Source organism: Laccaria bicolor, genomic scaffold (assembly GCF_000143565.1).
Source record: "Laccaria bicolor S238N-H82 LACBIscaffold_8 genomic scaffold, whole genome shotgun sequence".
In the NCBI taxonomy this organism is placed as follows: domain Eukaryota; kingdom Fungi; phylum Basidiomycota; class Agaricomycetes; order Agaricales; family Hydnangiaceae; genus Laccaria; species Laccaria bicolor.
This window is the reverse complement of record NW_001889879.1, coordinates 379,966-403,314: the sequence shown is the minus strand read 5'-3', so window position 1 is coordinate 403,314 and position 23,349 is coordinate 379,966. Positions and strand designations below refer to the sequence as shown.

General features: G+C 42.5%; 7 protein-coding genes across 7 annotated transcripts; 3 read left to right on the top strand and 4 right to left on the bottom strand.

Moving 5' to 3' along the window:
- Positions 1 to 2,139: 2,139 nt before the first annotated feature.
- Positions 2,140 to 4,716, top strand: LACBIDRAFT_325588 (uncharacterized protein; the record flags this gene model as incomplete). The annotated part of the gene is made up of 1 exon (XM_001879384.1): positions 2,140 to 4,716. The coding sequence occupies one exon, from the start codon at positions 2,140 to 2,142 to the stop codon at positions 4,714 to 4,716; it is 2,577 nt and encodes an 858-aa protein (XP_001879419.1).
- A 594-nt stretch (positions 4,717 to 5,310) lies between these two features.
- Positions 5,311 to 5,591, bottom strand: LACBIDRAFT_317935 (uncharacterized protein; the record flags this gene model as incomplete). The annotated part of the gene is made up of 2 exons (XM_001879133.1): positions 5,311 to 5,459; positions 5,513 to 5,591. The coding sequence occupies 2 exons, from the start codon at positions 5,589 to 5,591 to the stop codon at positions 5,311 to 5,313; spliced, it is 228 nt and encodes a 75-aa protein (XP_001879168.1).
- A 1,367-nt stretch (positions 5,592 to 6,958) lies between these two features.
- On the top strand, positions 6,959 to 7,820 carry LACBIDRAFT_325587 (uncharacterized protein; the record flags this gene model as incomplete). The annotated part of the gene is made up of 6 exons (XM_001879383.1): positions 6,959 to 7,013; positions 7,123 to 7,183; positions 7,237 to 7,351; positions 7,397 to 7,503; positions 7,589 to 7,663; positions 7,805 to 7,820. 6 exons carry the CDS (start codon positions 6,959 to 6,961, stop codon positions 7,818 to 7,820), a joined length of 429 nt encoding a protein of 142 aa, XP_001879418.1.
- A 4,594-nt stretch (positions 7,821 to 12,414) lies between these two features.
- On the top strand, positions 12,415 to 13,379 carry LACBIDRAFT_317933 (uncharacterized protein; the record flags this gene model as incomplete). The annotated part of the gene is made up of 3 exons (XM_001879382.1): positions 12,415 to 12,478; positions 12,528 to 13,197; positions 13,250 to 13,379. 3 exons carry the CDS (start codon positions 12,415 to 12,417, stop codon positions 13,377 to 13,379), a joined length of 864 nt encoding a protein of 287 aa, XP_001879417.1.
- Positions 13,380 to 14,972: 1,593 nt separating this feature from the next.
- LACBIDRAFT_325585 (uncharacterized protein) lies at positions 14,973 to 16,647 on the bottom strand (the record flags this gene model as incomplete). The annotated part of the gene is made up of 10 exons (XM_001879132.1): positions 14,973 to 15,019; positions 15,068 to 15,179; positions 15,314 to 15,339; positions 15,388 to 15,499; positions 15,637 to 15,659; positions 15,708 to 15,978; positions 16,092 to 16,239; positions 16,288 to 16,376; positions 16,476 to 16,506; positions 16,541 to 16,647. 10 exons carry the CDS (start codon positions 16,645 to 16,647, stop codon positions 14,973 to 14,975), a joined length of 966 nt encoding a protein of 321 aa, XP_001879167.1.
- A 4,270-nt stretch (positions 16,648 to 20,917) lies between these two features.
- LACBIDRAFT_317931 (uncharacterized protein) lies at positions 20,918 to 21,974 on the bottom strand (the record flags this gene model as incomplete). The annotated part of the gene is made up of 2 exons (XM_001879131.1): positions 20,918 to 21,823; positions 21,972 to 21,974. 2 exons carry the CDS (start codon positions 21,972 to 21,974, stop codon positions 20,918 to 20,920), a joined length of 909 nt encoding a protein of 302 aa, XP_001879166.1.
- An 806-nt stretch (positions 21,975 to 22,780) lies between these two features.
- Positions 22,781 to 23,203, bottom strand: LACBIDRAFT_317930 (uncharacterized protein; the record flags this gene model as incomplete). Its single annotated transcript, XM_001879130.1, has 1 exon — positions 22,781 to 23,203. One exon carries the CDS (start codon positions 23,201 to 23,203, stop codon positions 22,781 to 22,783), a length of 423 nt encoding a protein of 140 aa, XP_001879165.1.
- Positions 23,204 to 23,349: the final 146 nt, after the last annotated feature.

Here is a 23,349-nt window from a genome sequence, read left to right as displayed (position 1 = left end):
TGACTTTACATATTGCTATTGCCACATCATCAGTTTTTCATCATGCCCAAGTTGGCTTTCAAGCCAGAGGAGGCCATTCATGTTGATATCTACTGTTCTGTCTCAATACATGGATACATGGTCAACTTACAACATGACTTCACTTGAGGACACCTCCCAGGATGAATCAGCTCATCATCCTATAGCCCTCAAAGAGCTGATATCAAAGTTTACTATGTTTGGGACAGGCCAGTATTTCTCAATGTGAAAGCAGATCAGTGTGAAAGCCACTTGGGCATGATGTGAAAACTGATGATGTGGCAATAGCAATATGTAAAGTCATGGCAATCCTTCAGCCATATCCCCACATGAACTTATTATGTTTTGAGATAGGACAGTAGGTATCAATATGAAAAGCTTAGAATAGCCTTTCCTAATGTGAAAGACAACTTGTGCATGATGTCAAAAACTAATGCTGCAGCACTGGCAATATGTAAGATCATGTCAATCCTTCAACCTCATCCCCATAACCTAGACAGGGCCAAGGACACCATAACCTACATGTCAACTACAAACTTTTGTAGTCTAAAAAAGCGGACACTACACACTTTTTCAAATGAAAAAGCAGACACTACAAACTTTTCCAATAAAAAAGCGGACACTACAAACTTTTGTTTTTCCCATGATACAATAGTTGTAGCCCTTTCTTTTAGCTTTCTAAATATACTGAAATCATATTGTTTGGTTTTGTTTTCATGGAGAAAAATGCAAAAAACAAAAAAAAACGCAACACTTTTGGGATTCCTTTACCTCATATCTCCACAACGGGAGCACTTCAGAACATAATTCGAACAGATTCAGGAAGCTACAGTGTAGGGCTACAATTTTTGTTTTTGACCATTTTTGGTAATTGGTCATGTGACCATCATCCCAACATCCCATTACATGGACCCTGATAGGTAAAATCATTCTCCGCTTGGTTTTCTTCACTTTTTGGTCAAACCAGGTGATATTTCCCTTTTGGGATGGAACCTGAAGTGGACCCTGAAGGCAGTGCCTGATGTTCTGTACACCATTTTTATATATATATTCAATTTTTCCACTGTTTTTCTGGCTATTTTTGGATATATTACCATATTTGGAACTGGACCCTGGACCCTGACAATGTTACCCAACATGATGATCAGCAATGAGCCCTAATTTTTCCTCATTTTATTGCTATTTTACATTTGGAAATGCACCCTGGACCCTGAAAGGTCAGCTGCCGCTAAAAATGAAATATTCATTGAAAGCGCCAGGTACACATATGAAAAGTGCAATGAAATCTCCTAGGAATAAGAATGAAATATCCATTGAAAGCGCCAGGCATCCAAATGAGAAGCACAATGAGATATCCTGGGGTTAGCAATGAAATATCCAATGAAAGCACCAGGTATATCTATGAAAAGTGCAATGAAATATCCTAGGAACAAGAATGAAATATCCATTGAAAGCGCCAGGCATTCAGATGAAAAGCACAATGAAATATCCTGGGGCTAACAATGAAATATCCAATGAAAGCGCCAGATATATATATGAAAACTCCAATGAAATGTCCTGGAGCTAAGAATGAAATATTCATTGAAAGCGCCAGGCTTTCATATGAAAAGCAAAATGAGATATCCAGAGATAATGAATGAAATACTGCAGGAAATCACAATACAATATTAATGAGATCACTTAGGCCATTTAATGAAAAAACCAAATGAAATACAGAGGGAACTTAATGAATGAAAATACTAGACAAAATAATGAGTTGTCTCATTGAACCTCTAAGCATTATACACATCGCCTTCCAGGCATGTGTCTGGTTTTTATCATAAGAGTGTATACCACTAGTGTACCTGGTTCGATGGGCGGGCTACAGTCCTCTTTACGACACCTGGGAGCCTAAGAGAGCTTTGACGAACGCGCCGGAGGTCGTCTCAAAATGGAGAAGGACTCAAGGCAGCGGCCAGGGGTAGGCATGGCGTCGGATTTAACTTATTACGCTGATCGGAGTCGCGATCCGACCGATTAGCGTTGTCACATGTTTCCTTTATCTCTTTCTTCCCTCTTTTCTTTCTTTTCTTTCATCTATCCTCAACCCCATCGTTACACTTCTTACGCGGACTATCAGCAATGGACTGCCTTTACACCAACAGTGATGGAGAGGTACCGACATCGGGCCGAGAGAAAATGATCGCGGGCGAATGGATCGCCTTGAATGCTTCAGCAGGCACGATTCCTTCCACAGAGGTATTCGAACAGGCTTTGGAGGATAGGGCATTTCTTCTCCCCGAGCTAGCGGCGCGACCTACTAGTTGGTCTTGGACCAAGCAGCCCACCTGGTATTCAGATAAGTACCATTGGGATGCTTGGAACGTCGTCGACTGCTTCGCTGATGAGAACGACTCCGTCCCATGGTTCTTTAGCGGAGGCAATTCGCCATGGGAGAGTGCCAGCGGGGAATTTCACTTCGACCCCGACATGCGCGCGAAGGCGGAGGACTCGCTCTCCAGACTCTGGCTATGCATCGAAGCTATCACCTCTAACCCACCCTTCGCCAGTGGCACTCCCCACCCTGCCAAATTCAACTACCTTCTGTTATCTGCTGCATGGAATTCGGCGCGGGGTGCAGCAACGCTCATGTCCGATGCGAAGGGACGCGCTCTCGAGTATCTCGGTTTCGTCAACTGGTGGACTTCATCAGTCGCAAACTGGGAGGACCCTCTTCAACAGTGGATGATTGACTACATAGCGGGTTTTAAGCTGCGCGACCTGAAGAAAAGAGGAGTACTTCTTGATCTTTCTAGGCAGTGGAGATCACTGAACATCGGGCACCTGCTAGCAGAGGACGTTCCAGTCTACTATTTTTGGCAGGACGATACCGACGATTTCCCTTGTTTCACGCGGCTGTCCCCATCGATTCTACAGGCATATCATGACACCTGCAGCTCCGTCGACAGAACGGGAGTTTTTGGAGAGGAGATGCTGGGCTTTCAGGACGATATCAAGTTGATTAGGCGCTACGATGAGTTTTTCCAGCTACGTCGTACACCTGACCACATCACCTCCCCAGCCCCTTCCGCCATACCTCCCAATGCAGTAGTCTACATCTGCGACTTCGAAGGCTGGTCAGCCCGCCGGATATCGGATCCCGTTCTGGTGAAAGAATACGCGGACCGTTATCACTTTTGCATAGAAGTCGACGACCGCGACACCTACGTGACCATTTGGCGATGGAAGCCACGACGGAATGACGTTGGCGGCAGACAAAGGGCAGGCATCCTGGGGCCAGGTGTCAATATCGAAGCAAGAAGAGGGGACCGGGAAATCCGTGAAGTGTTCAAAAGCGTCCACGCTCCGACGGGTAAACGTCAGTTTGACGAGTGGGGCCGTGTTACTTTGGCCAGCCGCTTGGGGGACGTGTACGACGATTTCCAGGGGAGTCCCATGGTCGCTGACCCCAGTCCAGCCCAAGCTCTTTTACCTCGCCCTCATTGGGTGCCTTCTTCGCACCCAGCTCTAACAATTCCTCATCCAACGTCACCTATGATGGCTACAGCAAGTGGGGTTCAAGCTATGCTAGCTTCACCGAGCCGCTCTGGTTCCAGGGCATCTTCAGCAGCACAACGCTCTCGGAGTTCAGGGGACCAAGATTTTCGTCGGCGCTCAGCTTCGCCTCAACGGCGCCACTCTCATTTAGACATCGCAATGCCCAGTCAGCGAGCAGCATTTGTAGAGGAGTTGCGGAAATTGGCGGATCAGTATTCCATCACGACTAAGCCTTGGGTGAGTAAGAAACCCTTGACGTGGAACACTGACTTCCTCGAAGTCGGATACCTCCTCATACCGGACGCCAGGGCGCAAGCACGTCTGCGATACTGGGCTGTTTCTGCTCGGGAGCTCTCCACGATGACAACCCTCCTCCTCAAAGCTGTCTGTCATGGCCTGCCATTTAGCATTGGTGTCAAAGTAGAGGATTTCGGCAGGTTTAAACCGGAAGACGTCTCTGACACAGATCGCTTAGTGGGAAAGCCTTCGTCGGCAGTCGAGGCTCCGTTTGCTTACACGGCACAGGGCGCGTTACGAGCGTACTACATGAGTCGCGTCAACGACATCATTCGCAGACCGCATGCCCGTATCTTGATAGGCTTGGGGGGCCCTGAAGCTTGGTTGGGTCGCAAATGGGGCGGCATGGAGCTTGTTGCGCAATTCATGGACGGCCCTTCGCCAGACGTATACTTACACCGCCGCGGATACATCGATTCAGACGACGAACACCCCATGTTTCTGTACACGGATGAGATGACCCCTCAGGAGATTGACATACTTTTCGGCTGCATTCGTAATGATAGTGAGAGGGATCGATCCCTGTATCCTTCAAGGGACATCCTGGACGAGGGTTGCTTCTTTTGGACAGGAGAATGGGACGCCCGCATGGACGACATGTTCAACGACTTGACGAAAGACATACAACAGGGTTCAGCTAAATTCAGGACCCCCGGAATGTGGAAAGACTATTTCCGACGATTGAATCGGAGCCACAGGGGGTCAAAGGAACGCCTTAATCAGTTAGTCCCGGACATGCTGGCTCGCCTACATTCCAGGATCATCGATGGCTTTCCGTTGGACTGGAACAAACGGCGTCTTGCGCACATTGAGTTGCCCGAAGAATACAGACCACGTCAAATCGGAAATAGGGGGGCTCTGTAATGGGTAGGATTACTGGTTGACCCATCCATTCCCTTCTTACTGGTATTTCCGATTCTACGTAGTCACTCAGTCACAGTAGTCACGCTTACATACAATTCCCTCAGTCACACGTGTAGTAAGGTATCTTTTTAACCATCATTCTTTTCACGGCTTGCAGCCCTCGAGCATCGTCTTCACGACTCGACTACACGCGTGATAGGGATATAGTATCAAGGTCAGTAGCATAGTGATTCATTCGAGGAGAGCTCGTGACTCTCCAGTGGTACTGATACTTTTCTCTCTCTCTCATCAATCCTTAAAGTCTTGCTACACTTTCCTGCGGCTTTCCGAGGAAAGAGAGTACGTCTACGCTCGTGGCATTCCAGAGCATCAGTAGCGTCTCGCGTAGTAAGATTGACTCTTGTCTCAGATCTGACCTTCATCAGAGGTCTATACACCAGTGCAGCAACTCTGTCACACCGAAAGCTCGCCAGACTCACTCGTCGTTGTTACTCGGATATCGTGAATAGGCGTTAATCCTCTAACAGGTTCCTACAACCGGCCTCGCCAATTAATAACTGTATTCCCCTCAACTTATACCTATTACTAACTGTTTTAATGCATTGTCTGGAGGGCTGTAATGTCTGATCGTGCACGCGATTGATGGGGGATGTCGTTTGGTCGATGTGGACTTGGGAGATGGGTTGGCGTTTGGAGGGGGAGTGGCGAATCGCTTATTCGATGTCGGTGTTGACATAGTTTAGCTGGGGTGGTAGGTGGTTGTGGCTGAGATTTGTGGTCAGAAAGAGCCACATACCTTGTGAAATTACGCGACGCAGCCCGTCACCCATCAACAGTTCCTCCACATCGAGAACGAGATGGAGGCCCCACGTCATTGCTTTTGAATAACCCCCCTGCACCTCCTCGACACTACCTTCCTTTGTTGTCGCCTGTCACCGGGTGGCTGTGGTCTTCTGGCTGTGTTCATGGCACCGTAATACCATGAGGGAGAATGACCGGTGGTGGTCGATTTACCGGAATTGATGTGTCCGATGGTGATGACACTAACGTGAGTCTTCTCCTTTCCCGTTTTGTTGCAGGGCGTCTGCACCCACTGCCGTCATGGTTTGCCCCTCTACACGCTCAGACGAGTCGCACTCCTATAAGCCCTAATCTGCACCTGACCTCCTTGAGATGTCTGAAGGGCTCGGATTGGTCACTAAATCAGACTATGCACTTTAGACATAACATTGACACTCACCGTACCTGGGCCATTCGAGCACGTGGTGGGCAGAGGAGTTGAACATTTCGCGCAGGCTGTTACTTAAGGTCATGATCTTTCAAAGCTTGACACTCGATGATCATAGCCACCTGAGATTCCGTGTTCATATATTGCCCGCTGGTGTAGTGGTAACTATCGATAACTGACTAGAGTAACTTAGTAGGTAACTATTACCGCAAGCCCTGGAGTACGAGTCCGGCTCAATGCAGACATTTAATTTACAATACGAAATAGAATACAATGCTTACTCTACACTACAAAATGAAATGGACACTTCAAATCCTTAGACTGACACGTTGTTTCCTATATTAGAAACTATGACGATTACCCCCCAAGAAAAAGCCTATTCTTCTTTTAGAATATTTATCAAGCTACCTTGTACCATAGAGTTCACATAGAGCTATGTACAACTACGGGAATTTGACTCTATCAAACTATATGATGATACAGCACAACCACGCTAAGCTATAGACTTAATTGTAGTGATATGTATTTGTCGGTGCATCTACCACAAACTATATATCAGGGGGCTCTCGATGGCGCTACCAGCACTATCACGTCTACATACCACAATATCGCAAGTCCATTTTTTCCTGATGTAAGGCAAAAAAGCAGAAATACAAACCTACTTACCTCAATGGGAGGTTGACCATTTTGTAAACGGTTTCATGGAGCTTGTTCGTGGAATGTGTAGGTATCGAATCAAGTCCATGCTCATGTGAAACGGACCACAGGAAGGTACTGAACAATTGGTGAGCATAAGGCAAAAAAGCGAAAATACAAACCTACTTACCTCCATGGGAAGTTGACTGTTTTGTAAACGGTTTTGTGGAGCTTGTTCGTGGAATGCGTAGGTATTGAATCGAGTCAATGCTCAAGCAAAATGGACTGCAGGAAGGTACTGAGAAGTTGTGAGCATAATGGTGAATATTCTGCATCAAAAGGAACGACTCACAAGTTGAGTCACGGAAATTTCCGAAAATGACGTACTTCCCTTGCGGGCTACCTTCAAAATGGAAGGTAGCCCGCAAGGGAAGTACGTCATTTTCGGGCAATGCGGTGACTCGTCTTTTTGCCCTTATGCCAACCTCTGCCCAGGACCTTCCTGTGGCTCGATTCGCTTCAACGTAGACTCGTTTGGATAGTGCTTCACGTCCCGAAAACGCTCCGAGAAACCGTTTACGAAACCGTCAACTCCTCATGGAGGTATGTCTGTTTGTACTTTCGTGTTTTTGCACTTCTGCTAAACTCTGCCCAAGGCCTTCCTGTGTCTCGATTTCCCTCAATGTAGACTCGTTTGGATACTACTTCATGTCCCTAAAACGCTCCGACAAACCGTTTACGAAACCGTCAACTCTTCGTGGAGGTATGTCTGTTTGTATTTTCGTGTTTTTGCACTTCTGCTAAACTCTGCCCAAGACCTTCCTGTGTCTCGATTTCCTTCAACGTAGACTCGTTTGGATACTACCTTACGTCCCGAAAACGCTCCGACAAACCGTTTATGAATCTGTCAACTCTTCATGGAGGTACGTCTATTTGTACTTTCGTGCTTTCGCACTTATGGTGAACTCTACCCAAGACCTTCCTGTGGCTCAATTTCCTTCAACATAGACTCATTTGGACACTACTTCACATCTTGAAAACACTCCAACAAACTGTTTATGAATCCATTGACCCTTTGTGGAGGTACGTCTGTTTGTAATTTCGTGTCTTTTGAACCTATTATGAGTCCTTACGAGTTTACGAGTAAGACTCATTCTTTATCAACTGAGGACTTAGGCAAATTTTTCATTCATTGATTGATTCATTTACCTTTCATCACCGCAGGAACCTTTTCCCTTAAACAGAAGAGCAGCCATAAAATCAGGAAAAATGGTAAAAGAATCAGCAAAAAATATGTAAAAAATCGGAATATTGTTTAGTAAGGTGGGGAGGCTGTGTTCAGGGTTCAGGGTCAATATCTAAATATAGAAACCACCTAAAAGTTGCCAGAAAATCAGAAAAAAATACCCAAAAATTAAGAGTGATCTTCTCTGTTGCCATGATATTGAAGGGGCTGTGTCCATATCCAAATATGGAAAATCAAGACAACTATGTAAAAATATTGTCATATTATGCAATGTGACTATATCTTGAGACCAGCTTTCTTGCTCTTTGAGATATTGGTCAAAAATGCATGACAATTTCCAAAAAGTGTCCAATTTTTTTCAGCATTTTGTGTTTTTCTCAATGAGGAATGGTCTGCATGACATTATTTATATATATCTATAAAGGTAAGGAAAGGGGCTACAATTGTTGTTTATGGAGCTAAGTGAGAGGCTGTGTTTCTGATACCGTGGGAATTTTAACCCAAAAAAGGACATCACAAATATATAGAGCATGCTATTATAGGTCACAAAATATAACTAACCATCCTCTTTCCTGAGATATATGCAAACAGGACTGTGGGAATATTTTACCATAAACAGAAAAATAGTTATAAAATTGGGAAAATTTGCTATAAAAAGAAGAAAAAAAAGAAAAAAAGAAAAGAATAGCACACATTGTTGCTATGATATTGATGGCTAGGCTCAGAGCTCAGGGTCTATTTGCAAATATAGAACAAAACTCAGAAAATCATAAAGTGATTACATGACCAATTTCCTAATATTAAATGTAGAGTCCACAGAAAGGACTCATACATGCCATGCAAAGCACTGGCCCACACCCACAAGTGTTAAACTCTGCCAAGACCATCCTGTGGCTTGATTCCCTTCAGTGTAGACTTGTTTTGATACTACTACATGTGTGCAAGTAGTAGAATAGCAGTGGGTACTCTTCACACCTTTAACACCAGTCTGTTCAATGGTGGCACCCCTGCAGCACAGTTGATGGTAATTGAATCCATGTGCTTGGATCTTGGCGCTTAGCGTGCGTCCAATGAAGAGGAAATGGTGGGATTGGAGAACCCAGTGAATTACTCCACAAGACGAACATGGTCAAAGTGTTTGGACTGGCCAAGAGGACAACAGGTGCATAGAGATGGCATGGTGAAGCTGGCATATTGCTCAATGAGACAATTGTGGTAGATATGTGGCACTTGAATTGTTTGGATTGGCCAAGACAACGATGAGTGTGCAAAGGAGACAGATATGCAGTAGATATGTTGCACAAATCGTTTGGACTGGCCAAGACGAAGAGCGCTCAGCAAAACACCAGAGTGCACCACAAAGAGAGGGTGCTGTGGCAAAGAGAAGGTGCCATGGGAAATTGAACTTGAAGAGCTAGATTTGATGATGCACGAACATTTCCTGATCATTTGATGGGGGGAAGTTTCGTGCGTCATTGGAAAATACTACCGAAGTTGCACAGCCTCAGTACAAATGCTCAAGATTCTATGATGCATGAACATTTCCCGATCATTTGATGGGGGGAAGTTTCATGTGTCATCGGAATCTGTGATGCCAAGAGGACAAGAGATGAGAGATGAGATCTAAAACTTACCCCCTGAGATCTGCCCCCCTGCATTTGTATATTGTGGCAAAGATTGTTTAAAAAGGAAATAGATCATGTCATCTACTTCAGAAATACATGCTATGGCTCAATTAGAGATTCTGTGCACCCTATAACATCCCAAAATCAACATTGAAATGACTCCCACTTATTTGTGAATATTTGTTACTGTTTAACCTGTATATCAATAGTCTTTTAAGTATCAGCATTGATCAGATGTAAAATTTATCATCTATTTCGTTTTTGCAACTGTTTATTTGTGTTTGTTTACCAGGAACGTAATATCACCATGACCACGGAAATGAGGAGTACCCATCACAAAAGAAATCATGTCATTTGGATCAAAACTCGCTGAGTTATACATGAATCTGTATTTATTACCGAAAATGGTAACTGATCTGAGATCTACTACAGTCGCGGACAGCCAAAGTCAACCAAGTTGATATCTCGGGAAGGACTAAATATTTTGACATTCTGACTTCAGATTCGAACTCAGGATGTGAAAATACGTCCAAAAACACCTCTTTGAAGTTTTTCCCACGAGAAATTGGGTTGGCCAAAATTTTGGACTACTTTTGTCATCCAGTAAGGCTCTTCAGCGGCTCTTAAGACCCCCTTGGCAGGTTCCCAATGCCGGAGGTGACCGAAAAATTTAGTGGCACTTGCCAAACATTGTAATTCTGATTGGAAATCAGTAATATACAATCTGCTAAAGGTGGGAAGAGGAGGGGGGTCAAAAGGACAGGGTTCATTGAGGGTCCATGGGGGTGGGAAGACCCTGAATTGCCATTTTAGGTAGTTTAAAATCATTTTTTTCTACAACAACGGCTCATCAGAATTTTCCCAAAGTCCAGGATCAGATGCAGAACTAAAAAAGGAGTCGATTGCACTATTTTTCATGATTTTAGGGGTCCATTTGAGGGCCGGCCAATATTTTGGGGGTAAAATTTCTCATTTCATCGATTTTGAAAAATCGGCTCATGGAAATCGAAGCATTGAGTCCTAATCTTCACGTTTCTGCAATAAAAAGTACTATTGAAGGTTGTGCAGGGTCCTCACATCACAATCACAAAATTAGTTGACTTTGGCTGTCCGCGACTGTATGATGCACGAAACTGTCCCCCATCAAGCGATCGGGAAATGTTTGTGCGTCATCGCTTCTTGAGTTCCAAGCGTTGCCTAAAGAAAAATGTGTAACTTTACCAAATCAAGTCCAATTCAGATGAAATAAAATGCAGAAAAAATGTAAAATTTCAGGGATCATACCTGTATACAATTCATTATATAATAAGGTCAAAGTACAAATAAACATACTTTTTCAAAGAAGAATCTGAAGCTCACCAACATAAAATCTAAAATAAATGAAATAAAACACCAAGAAAAATACAGTTTGTTTTTATGTATATTATGTAATAAAAGCTATGTGCACAAATAGATATATGTTTGCACAAAATCAAGCTAGTGCAAGCTTTTTCAAATGAAGAAGTAGCAATAAATTGGCACAGAAATTAGAAGAAAATGGCTGATGGTGCTCACTGTTGGTGACAACATTTGAAAACACTCTCAGAGTCTCTGGTAAATTTCCGTATATGGCACTCAGCATTTCTCCAACTGAAAAATAGCAATTAAATGGCAGAAAAAATGGAAAACAACTGAAGAATGGTGCTAACTGTTGATGTTGATGTTAGGACTGTTTCAAGGGTCCCAGGTGCATTTCCTTATATGGAAATTTATTCAACAATTGCCAGAAAATAACATGAAAATCAGAGAAAGTTGGAATATGGTGCTCATTGTTAGCAATGATGTTATGAGTCCTCTGAGTTTATAAAGACACTAGTTTGTTACTCTCTGATCTCAAGGATTTTTTCAGTACTTCTAACACTGAATCTTGCCTTTCTTCCCATAAGATTTGATGGTTTGATGATGTTGTCAAACATTTGTTGAAAGGAAAAATAGCGATAAAAACAGAAGACAAATCAGGAACAAATGGGGGACAATATGCATTGTTGATGACAATGTTGGGGACCATTTTCAGAGTACATGGCATATTTTCAACTGAGGTAATGTGCACTTTTTGAATCAAAAAATGGCAATATAATAGTAGAAAAATCAGAAAGAAATTCAAGGAAGATGCTCACTGTTTGTGCAATACTGGGGAGCATGTTCAGGGTCCAGAAGAAAATTCCATACATAATAATCTAGTTAAAAATAGCTATAAAGGACTGGAAAAAATTAGTGAAAAATGGAGCATAGTACTTATTGTCGCTTTCAAGGTAGGGACTCTCTGTAAGGTCCAGTATTTTATATACATGGAAATATACAATTTGTCCAATAAAAAATAGCAATAATATATATATATAATGGGTATAGATCTGATGGGCTTTCAGGAGGTGGTCACATGACTAGTTTCCTAAATAATAAAAAATGTGAATGCTGTGGTGCTGCATTGTGGCTTCCTGAATATAAAAAGGACTCGTATCTGCCATGCTTGCAATGGCCCTCTTACACAAGTCAACATATGCAGTGCGACGACTTTTGGAATGGAGACTCGCTTCTTTGTAGGCCTGGATATGGCTCTGAAGAAATGCTAAGCACGCGCCTTTTGCCCAGCCTTTCTTCAGGGTGCAGAGTAGAGGCCCTGACTCCCTAAAACGGAAAACCATAAACAAAACAAAAACAAAACCCATTTATCCCGACCCACCATGAAGCGCCAGAGTGATCAGTGGCCGCCATACTTTCGCGATGAAGGAGGATATAAAAAAAAAGGTATGTACTCGCAGCTTGGTATCCCTATACTATGTAATAACCGTTTCTGCTGTGGGAAGGAAGCCCAGAAGCACGTCGCGCCTCACATAAAAACGTCAAACTCTTTTTCCTTTCACCTTCCAACTTTGATCTCCAACGTTCAATGTTTACTCCCTCTTTCGACATCCTCTTCCTCTACGATGGCACGGCTACCTCACAACAATGCGCCAACCAATGCAGGCGCCTCCTTGGCGGACAGCAGCTGTAAGTTCATCACTCGAAACCTCACCACCCACATAACCTTTCCCTCTAGCCATCGAAGATCTTTTTTCTGGCCTCCACATCTCCCCTGCTCAAGCTCGGGGCATCGTCATCGCTTTGCTTAGGATCTCAAACGGTGATTCGAATGCAAACGCCCCAGCCACGGTTGGCGAGGCGAGATCAGGAATCGCGCCTGACGATTTTGAAGTTCTACCACCAGTCAGCAACGCCGAGGCTTCCAACCCCGTCGCTTCTAGCCCTGCCACCACTGATTGGTCCACCACCATCGTGGTGTCTCCTGCTGGTGACGAGCTTGATCATTTACTGGCCGACGACGTTATTCTCGTCTCCTCACGCTTGTCTCCTCTCAGTCCATATCCCGTGCGTCCTTTAGCTTCCCGAGCATCCGCTGCTCCTGCAGTGGCCATGGCTCTCGTTGCTAGCCCAGCTGGCAACAGTCGCACTGAAGCAGTAACAGATGCCGACAGTGCGTACCTCGACGCGCCTGCTGTGAGCTACACTGACAATGCAATGACAGCATCCGCAACTCTTGTAGATCTCGCCAACCTCACTGCAGCTGTCACAGCTACGGCCCTCAGTTCTGATGATGGTGAAGAGGATGTTGAAGACAACGGCGGTTTGTACCACATTCCTGCCAGCACTGAAGCCGGCCCTTTCTACATGGTCACCCGGGGATTAGAAATCGGAATCTTTGCAGGCTGGTGGGTTTTTTCCAACCTTCGTTGTACGAAATCATTCACAATCACGTTTCAGGGGCAATACCTCTCAGCTTGTCACTGGCATCTCCAATGCAGTTTTTTCGCGCGTGCCAAGCGTTCATGAAGGCCATATCCGGATGCAGCAGGCCATTGCATCGGGGTTCGTTAAGCAACTACACAAGTGACGGTACAGTGTTGATCCATCTGTATCTTTCATAGTAGAATTTTCATTGATCTTTTGATGTCTTTGTCGTACACCCATGAATATACTGCCCTTGCCTTTCACTACTACCTAAGTGGATGTGGAACTGTAATTTTTATTGAAGGAATGACTCCATCTCGTACTTGTGCTGCTTTTATCGTGAAGAAAGACAGATATTCTAATGGACCAAAAGCCCTCCACGAATAAAGAGTATCTTTGAGCATACTTTACTACGAATAACAAGTATCTTTGAGCATTCTTGACTTCCTAATATCTTAAAGCAGAAATTTTGAGATTGCGGTTTATGAGAGTAGGAGGGAGTCTGTCGCGTCGAGTACGTTGATTGTATTTGAGGTTGAAGGTACATCGGTGATATGTAAGCCTCCACTCACAGTTGTTTAATAAATCTTCCAAAAATCTTTCATCTCTGAAAATTACATGGTTCAACTCAGTTATTTCGCAGCTTCCTGAATGTCTTATAATCCAGTACACTGAGTTTCATGGCATTGAAGGAGGACATAAAAGTCGACGAAAGTGTCAGACAGATATTCTAATGGACCAAAAGCCCTCCACGAATAATGAGTATCTTTGAGCATGCTTTACTACGAATAGCAAGTATCTTTGAGCATTCTTGACTTCCTAATATCTGAAAGCAGAATTTTGAGATTGCGGTTTATGAGAGTAGGAGGGAGTCTGTCGCGTTGAGTACGTTGATTGTATTTGAGGTTACAAGTCCTCTGAGTTTACGAAGAGACTCATTTATTTCCCCTGGATTCAAGGTTTTTTTCAGCGCGGTAACGCTGAAATTTGACTTTCTCCCATGAAAGTGATTTCTTCCCACAATCAGCTGCCTGCTCAACATTGACAACTTTGCCAGTCTGCTCTACTATTTCTTAGTTATCACCTGCTTTTAGTCCTATCCATGTTGTCATTGATGTAGATGGTAGCTAATGTATTGCTCTACTTGGCTGTCAGACTCTAATATATGAATATATTGCCTCCATTTTCACATTTATGTAACTATACTTCTTTACATTAAAGATATAACAATTAAGGTCATGACAACTTTTGTGGCATATTTTTACAGAGTGTGTGGGTATCCTAATGAGCCCAAGGCTATGCAAAATGAGCCATGAGAAGGTCCTGGGCAGTTGGTGGGTATGAGTGCAAAAAGACAAAAATAGAACGTAACATACATCCAAGAGTGCTCAACTAGTTCATAGGCAGTTTTGGGGAGTCTCTTCAGGGGGTGTGGAGGTATCCAAACGAGTCCAGAACCATGGAAAATGAAGAAGAATCAGGTGCTGAGGAGTTGTGAGCACAAGGGCAAAAGAGTGAAAATATAAACTCACCTAGCTTCACAAGGTGTCAACTGTTTTTAAACAGCTTTAAGGGGCATATTCATGGAGTATGGGGGTATCCGAACAAGCCTGGGACCACAGAAAACGGACCAGATTGAGGTACTAAGGAGTTATGAGCATGAGGGCAAAAGAGCAAAAATACAAACTTACCTAGCTCCACGAGACCTTAACCGTTTTATAAGCAGTTTTGGGGAGCATCTTCACGGAGTGTGGGGCTATGTGAACGAGCCCTCGACCACAGAGAATGGAGCAGATTGAGGTCCTGGGGAGTTGTAAGCATAAGGGCAAAAGAACGAAAATGCAAACTGACCTAGCTCCACGAGACCTTGACCGTTTCGTAAGTGGTTTTGGGGAGCGTCTTCACGGAGTGTGGGGCTATCCGAACGAGCCCTCGACCACAGAAAACGAAGCAGATTGAGGTCCTGGGGAGTTGTGAGCATAAGGGCAAAAGAACGAAAATGCAAACTCACCTAGCTCCACGAGACCTTAACTGTTTTATAAGCGGTTTTGGGGAGCATCTTCACGGAGTGTGGGGCTATCCGAACGAGCCCTTGACCACAGAAAACAAAGCAGATTGAGGTCCTGGGGAGTTGTGAGCATAAGGGCAAAAGAACGAAAATGCAAACTCACCTAGCTCCATGAGACCTTGACCGTTTCGTAAACGGTTTTGGGGAGCGTCTTCACGGAGCGTGGGGGTATCCGAACGAGCCCTCGACCACAGAAAACGGAGCAGATTGAGGTCCTGGGCAGTTGTGAGCATAAGGGCAAAAGAACGAAAATGCAAACTGACCTAGCTCCACGAGACCTTGACCGTTTCGTAAATGGTTTTGGGGAGCGTCTTCACGGAGCGTGGGGGTATCCGAACGAGCCCTCGACCACAGAAAATGAAGCAGATTGAGGTCCTGGGGAGTTGTGAGCATAAGGGCAAAAGAACGAAAATGCAAACTCACCTAGCTCCATGAGACCTTGACCGTTTCGTAAACGGTTTTGGGGAGCGTCTTCACGGAGCGTGGGGGTATCCGAACGAGCCCTCGACCACAGAAAACGGAGCAGATTGAGGTCCTGGGCAGTTGTGAGCACAGGGCAAAAGAACGAAAATGCAAACTGACCTAGCTCCACGAGACCTTGACCATTTCGTAAACGGTTTTGGGGAACGTCTTCACGGAGCGTGGGGCTATCCGAACGAGCCCTCGACAACAGGAAACGGAGCAGATTAAGGTCCTGGGGAGTTGTGAGCATAAGCCTGTGAAAGCAGCTGAAAGCGGTTTTGTGATTCTACTGATGAGGGCAAAAGAGCGAAAATGGAAACTGACCTAGCTCCACGAGACCTCAACCGTTTCGTAAACGGTTTTGGGGAGCATCTTCACGGAGTGTGGGACTATCTGAACGAGTTCAAGATCATGAAAATCGAAGGGGTATTGACAGAGAACTTTCATTGTGTTTGGACTAGCCAAGACAGCAATGTACCATTCCACCAATAAACTGAATTACACACAGCCACATGAGCAGGTTAGAAAAATGATGACGCACGAACATTTCCCGATCATTTGATGGGGGAAAGTTTCATGTGTCATAGGAATCTGTGATGTGTCAAAAGAATAAGATCCGATAACTGAGATCTAAAACTTTAATCTATGTGTTCTGATCTGTTTTGATGGTATCACCATATATAGACCACTGCCTGATTACACGTTCTTTGAGTTTATGAAGAGACTCACTTTGACGTGGCACTTGAATTGTTTGGACTGGCTAAGACAACAATGAGCGTGCAAAGAAAACAGACAAGATGTGGTAGATAGATACATTGCACAAATCATTTGGACTGGCCAAGACGACGAAGAGTGCAAGACAACAAAGTGCACAGCAGACCACCTGCTTTGGATGTGGCATTATGTGTGTTGCATTTGGATTGACCAAGATGATGACAATGCTAATGTGGCATCACAGAATGCTCTGTGTTGTGTTTGGATTAACCAAGACGATGACAACACTGTGGATGTGGCATCACAGAATGCTCTGTGTCATGTTTGGATTGACCAAGACGATGACAACAGAGTTTGTACTTAGCAAGCAGAAGTTGACATTGAGTTTTCGGAAGTATCTGAAAATGATGTACTTCCCTTGCGGGCTACCTTTGATTTTGAAGGTAGCCTGCAACGGAAGTACATCATTTTCGGATATTTCCGAATTGTCACGTTTCCTGTGTCCTCTTCTGCAAAGACTGTCCCTTCTACTTTTGGCATCTGCTTGTCGTCATCTTGGCCAGTCCAAATGCTTTGAGTGTGTTGTTACAAGTTCTCTGAGTTTACAAAGAGAATGCATATTAGGTTTGGGCTAGCCAAGACCATGCTGACACCAACAGTCAATAACAGGACACGTATTCTCTCTAAAGAATACACCTTCTAGTTCATTGGGTTTGGACTGGCCAAGACCACAATGAAGGCAACAGTTAACAGGACACGTATACAGATGCAACTCGATAAACACTATTTGCGGTGGATTGGACAGACTATTTATCTGTATTTACCTATAGCTATTCTCATTTCACAATAATCCTAGAAATAAGGAGTGCATACTGCAAAAAATACTGTGTCATTTGGACCAGAATTGGTAGAGCTACATAGAAATCTTCATTTTCGCAAAAATGATGACTAATCAAGTTACTTTCCTAAGTATTGGAAATAGCCGAAAATGATGTACTTCCCTTGCAGGCTACCTTCAAAATCAAAGGTAGCCCGCAAGGGAAGTATGTCATTTTCGGAGATTTCCGATGCTTACAAATCCAGCCTATACACATTATATTAGCTGTAAAGGGCTTGCTGCTTGCAATGAGCTTAGGGTGTTGCTCACTGTTGGTGGCGACATCGGAGGTGGCTTTCAGGGTCCAGGGCACATTTCTAAATAAGGAAATGTGCGCTTTTTCAGATGTAAAATTACCTTGCTTGTCAAGGTCTATTACCACGGTCATAATTATGTAAGCCATCGTGCTGTCCCCCAAGGTCATATATCGTTTTTATTTCAGCCGAAGCGTTAGAGACCGCTCTAGACTGCTGCCAAACCCAACCAAGCAAATCCATCATACTAGCCCCCAAGGTCATATATCGTTTTTATTTCAGCCGAAGCGTTAGAGACCGCTCTAGACTGTTACCCTGCTTGTCAAGGTCTATTTCCACAGTCATAATTATGTAAGCCATCGTACTGTCCCCCCAAGGTCATATATCACTTTTATTTCAGCCGAAGCGTTAGAGACCGCTCTAGACTGGCTGCCAAACCCAACCAAGCAAATCCGACGTACTGGCCCCCAAGGTCATATATCACTTTTTATTTCAGCCAAAGCATTAGAGACCGCTCTAGACCGCTGCCAAACCCAACAGCGAAAATTTGTCATCCCCAGTTCAGAGATTTCCAGGAGATTTCTTACTCAATCTACTGTCTTCAACTTATACAATTCTACTTACTAGTAACAATACTGACCAAAAGATGTTAGATTCCCACTACATAAGTAGTGGGTCACACTTTTTGTAATTTCATGGCTGCAAGGAGTGAACCGTGCAAGCGGTTCGGCGACGAGCAGCCAATAAAAGGTCACAAACTTACTCTCATTTTTAATCACCATAGCTGGCTTCAAAGCGCCCACAGGGGTGCTACAGTGATTATCATTTTTTATTCTGCATGAAATATAAGCAAGGTTTTTGTTGACATTGGAACAATGTCAAACTCTAGTAGCAATAAAATAGCAGAAAAATCAGAAAATCAGAAAAAATTGGGGGGTGGTGCTTACTGTTGGTAATGATGTTGGAGGTTGTTTTCAGGGTCCAGGGCACATTTCCAAATATGGTAATATAGCCAAAAATAGCCAGAAAATAGCAGAAAAATCAGAAAAAATTGTGGGTGGTGCTTACTGTTGGTGATGATGTTGGAGGTCATTTTCAGGGTCCAGGGTACATTTCTAAATAAGGAGATGTGCACTTTTTCAAAGGTAAAATGGTTATGAAATAGCACAAAAATCAGGAAAATTTGGGGGGTGGTGCTTACTGTTGGCAATGATGTTGGAGGTTGTTTCAGGGTCCAGGGCACATTTCCAAATATGGTAATATAGCCAAAAATAGCCAGAAAATAGCCAGAAAATCAGAAAAACATGGAGGATAGTGGTGATACCCTTGGGTAATCTTGTCAGGGTCCAGACTCTTGTTCCAAATTGAGTAATATAGACCTAAAAAGAGCCAGAAAATGGCTAGAAAATCAGAAAAAATGGGGGATGGTGCCCATCGCAGTGATAACATTGGTTAATGTTGTCAGGGTCAAGGGTCCAGTTCTGAATATGGTAATATATCCAAAAGTAGCCAGAAAATAGCTAGAAAATCAGAAAAAAATGGAGGATGATGCTTATTGCTAGCGATAACATTGAGTAACATTGTCAGGGTCCAGATTTTAGTTCCAAATAAAGTAATATGGTCAAGAATAGGAAAAAAATGGGGAATGGTGCTTATTGCTAGTGATAACATTGGGTAACATTGTCAGGGTCCAGAGTCTATTTCCAAATATGGTAACATAACAAAAAATAGCCAGAAAATAGGCAAAAAATCAGAAGAAAATGATGGATGGCCATTGCTGTGATAATGTTTGGTAACATTGTCAGGGTCAAGGGTACAATTCCAAATATGGTAATAGATCCAAAAATTGCTGGAAAATAGTGGAAAAACTGAAAAAAAGTTTGAATGGTATATAGAATGTCAGGCACTACCTTCAGAGTCCATACCAAAAAGAAAATATCATCCACTTTGACCAAAAACTGGAGAAAACCAAGTGAAGAATAATTTTATCTATTAGGGCCCATGTAATGGGATGATGGTCACATGACCAGTTACCAAAAATAGTCAAAAAATGGAAGTTGTAGCTCTACACTGTAAAGTGCTCCTGTTGTAAAGATAATCCAACTTTGTAGTCAATATCTGACATTTGCAGTCTGTTATTGTGAAGCGTTCACTCTGAACTTCTTGCATAGCTGAAGCCAAGAGGGAAGGAGGAGGCAAGAATGGGTGGATCTGGGATCAACACCCATAAGTGAGCAATGAGCAGTTACAAGATACTCAGCTAGCCCAACATGATTATGCATACTGTAGGAAGTTACAAGTCCTCTGAGTTTACGAAGAGACTCGTTTATTACCCCGGAACTTGAGGATTTTTTCAGTAGCACTAACACAGAATTTAGCCTTTCTCCCATGAAAATTGATGGTTTCCCATGGTCAGGGATTTTGTAGTCTTTATCCAGAGTTTGTAGTCTTCCGTTAGCATTTTTGTAGTCAACACTACAATGTCTTACTGACTGTGTGAACTGTCTGGTTATGGCGCGGATTCTCACTCAAAATGGTCATCACCAGTTAAAGGCACTTTATATACCCAACATAAGTCATATTATTTTGAATGAGTATCTATATCAACATCGACAAGGATGGTGATGGTCCTCATTCCCACAAATGATTCTTCCTTAATTATATATACCAAATGCTTTTATAATCATTTCATCTGGCACTCATGGTATATGAACTGCAACCGGCCCACCAAATACACAATGATGCAACATGTGGGCTGGTCAAGTTGACAAGGCATTTTGTGTGTTCCTACCTCAAGTGTGTTATAGGTGGTATCAGATGTGAGCATGAATTTGTTATCTAAAAAACCCCAAGAAGAAGGGAAACAAATGATGATCGTACTTTGCCAAAACCTTGCAGGAGGTTTCAGTGGTTCCTATTGTCACATGTCATTCTGTTTGGAAATGACATTGATCACAAATATTTATAGTTGTACATCAGATTTTTCAAATGCCTCTTGTGCATCATCGTTTTGGGTGGTGGGGTATATGCCACTTGTGTCAGAGGCCGTTGCAAGCACGGCAGATACGAGTCCTCTCCTTTTATTAGCCAATTTTATTTAAGCAGTCAATGCAAATTATAAATGTTTACATTACTTTATATAGCTTTAAAAATTCAAACATTTTCTAATATATATATAGTATTTTTTTGAATCTGTTATGTCCTTATTGTTTTAATATATTTTGTAATATTTTATTTTTATCTGGCTAGCTCATATAATTTTAAGAAGGTAACTTGACCAAAAGATATTTTTAATTCATCATATAATAAATAAAATATTTCAACAATTATTTCTTTGAATAAATTACTGTGACTGCTTGTCTTTCAAAAAATGCTCCATTTGAATTTTTTTCTCTGCAAGATTTGAGTGCATCCTCTGTGAACTCATTAAGATGGCCCTTTTTGATGCAATTTCTTCTTGTTGTCATACCATCATGATACCACACCTCTTTTCCAGGAGTGATCACATAAGCAGTGAAATGAAAGCCACCAGAATAAATAATACCTCTTAATGGTAGAATTGTAGATCTTCCATTTATTCCCTTGATATGAATAGACTTGCTTATTGCTACTCTTGAAGTATTTAAACTGAATGCAAGTATTGAAGGGGGCTGATCATATATCCTTTTGATAATTGTGGGAGAGCCACAGTCACATATACTAGGTTCCTCTAGCCAATGCTGTAACCAATCATTGATTGATTTGTAAGTTCCATCTAAAACTGACATAACTCTTTCTGGAGGATTATCCATATCATGATTGTTGTTGCATCCAATGCATGATGACCTTCTGTAACCCAAAGAGACACTATGATCTGATGTGAAGAAATAGTAAAGTAGATCACGAATGTCAGTTCCAGTAGCTCCATCTGGAAATAATACTGGGTTATCATGTTTGAGTGATCTACAAACTTCATTTCGAATATTTTCTAGAGTATCTACACTTCTAATAACTTTTTTGTATCCATCTGCTAACAGTTTGCCCTGATTACTAAATGTATAAAATGCTTTTGTCCAGTTTCTTGGATTGTAAATGCAGATCTCACATAAAATTGTAAAAAGTGAGTCATATGAACAGCTGTAATCAACAGAGTCCCAAACAAGTCCAATGGGAACTTCAGGTGTAGGGCCAAAACTAGTTCTAACTTTTTTCTTTTTTGGCTCCTCAATTTCTGGATCATCAGCAGACTTTCTCTTCAAGTTAGTCTTAATCATATTAGATCCTTGGGCAGGAATAAAAGATCCACATAATTTTTTGTTTATTTTATTTGTTTCAGTATTCACTTCATTAGTCAATTTGTCAGATAACAAACCATCCTTAGATGATTTATTAATAACTTGCCATGAACTGTCAGTTATAACTTGAAAAGTTTGCATAGGATATACCTCACTCCATCTGATGGGTCCCATTACATTCTCTGGGCAGTATTCTCTTCCTTTAAGTTGTTGATATTGACGTAAAATAGCATTACATAGTTTTCCATTAATTGATCCAGGTAGATTGCCTGTATAGCGACACTTCAGTCACCCACCTTGAACAAGCTATTAGCTAGGAAATCTTGAAAAATTATCCAGGCTAATAGATCCTCTGGCCGTTTTTTTTTTGGCCTTTGGAAAGAAATATATTATTGGATTTGATAGAAAATGTTTGACCTCTAATATTGTGACCAGAAATATTTGGGTAGATAAATTGTGTTCAAAAATATCCTAGTCAAGTGAAAGTGGTCAGAAATGTTTGAAGGGTGTCAGACTGGTAAGAAATTTTTGAAGTGTGTCAGACTGGTAAGAAATGTTTAAGCCAAGTCAAACTGGCCAGAAATATTTGAGGTGTGCCAGAGTGACTAGAAATTTTTCAGTGGTGTGACAGTGCTTGGATATACTCTAGCCATGTCACACTGCTCAAAAATCTTTTAGCCTTGTCACATGGCTAGAAAATTTCCTACCAGTGTCACGGAGTATCTGGGGTCCCAGTTTCAAAAAAAAAACTTGGTTTTTCTGGGGCAGTTCTCTCAAAATTTTGCACATTGCTTTTTTCTTTTGTTTCTTATTGAAGTTACCATCCAAAATCATATATTTCAACACTTTATAATGCATAACTCCTCTGAAAGTGGTACTTGTCACTATTTACATACACTTTTGTCCTATCAATAGTCAAAACAATGAGTCTGTATAGCTATTTCGAAACTCATCAGATAAAGCTACCATCTCAACAGCCTCCAATAACTCTGTCTCTTCACCCTCTTCTTCATCACCCTCATCATCCTCATCATCTTCCTCCTCTTCATTGTCATCATCATATATCTCTCTTTCATTCTCAGCAACCATGGCAGTCATTTCAAATTTACATGCCTCCATAAGATCTTCCAATGATGGTCCCCATGAATCTGGCATAGGTTTGTGAGGATCAATCATACGTGTTTTGTCTTGCCAGTTGTTGCATAAGCGTGCTAAAAATTCATTCTTCTCCATAGCCATTGTTACACATTTCCACTCCTCAATGAGCCAATCTTGCATGGCACTTCTCTCATATGATAGTCTTCTTTCTTCCTCATTACATCTATCCAACTCAAGCATGGATTTTATTCCCTTTCGAACATTTTCATCACCCAACCAATTGGGGATTTCTCCTCCAGGTAAAAGATCAGTCTCATCTAGGCCCACATCTTGCCATATGTCATCATCAACATCCAGCTTGAACAATCCATCACTAGCAATAGGAT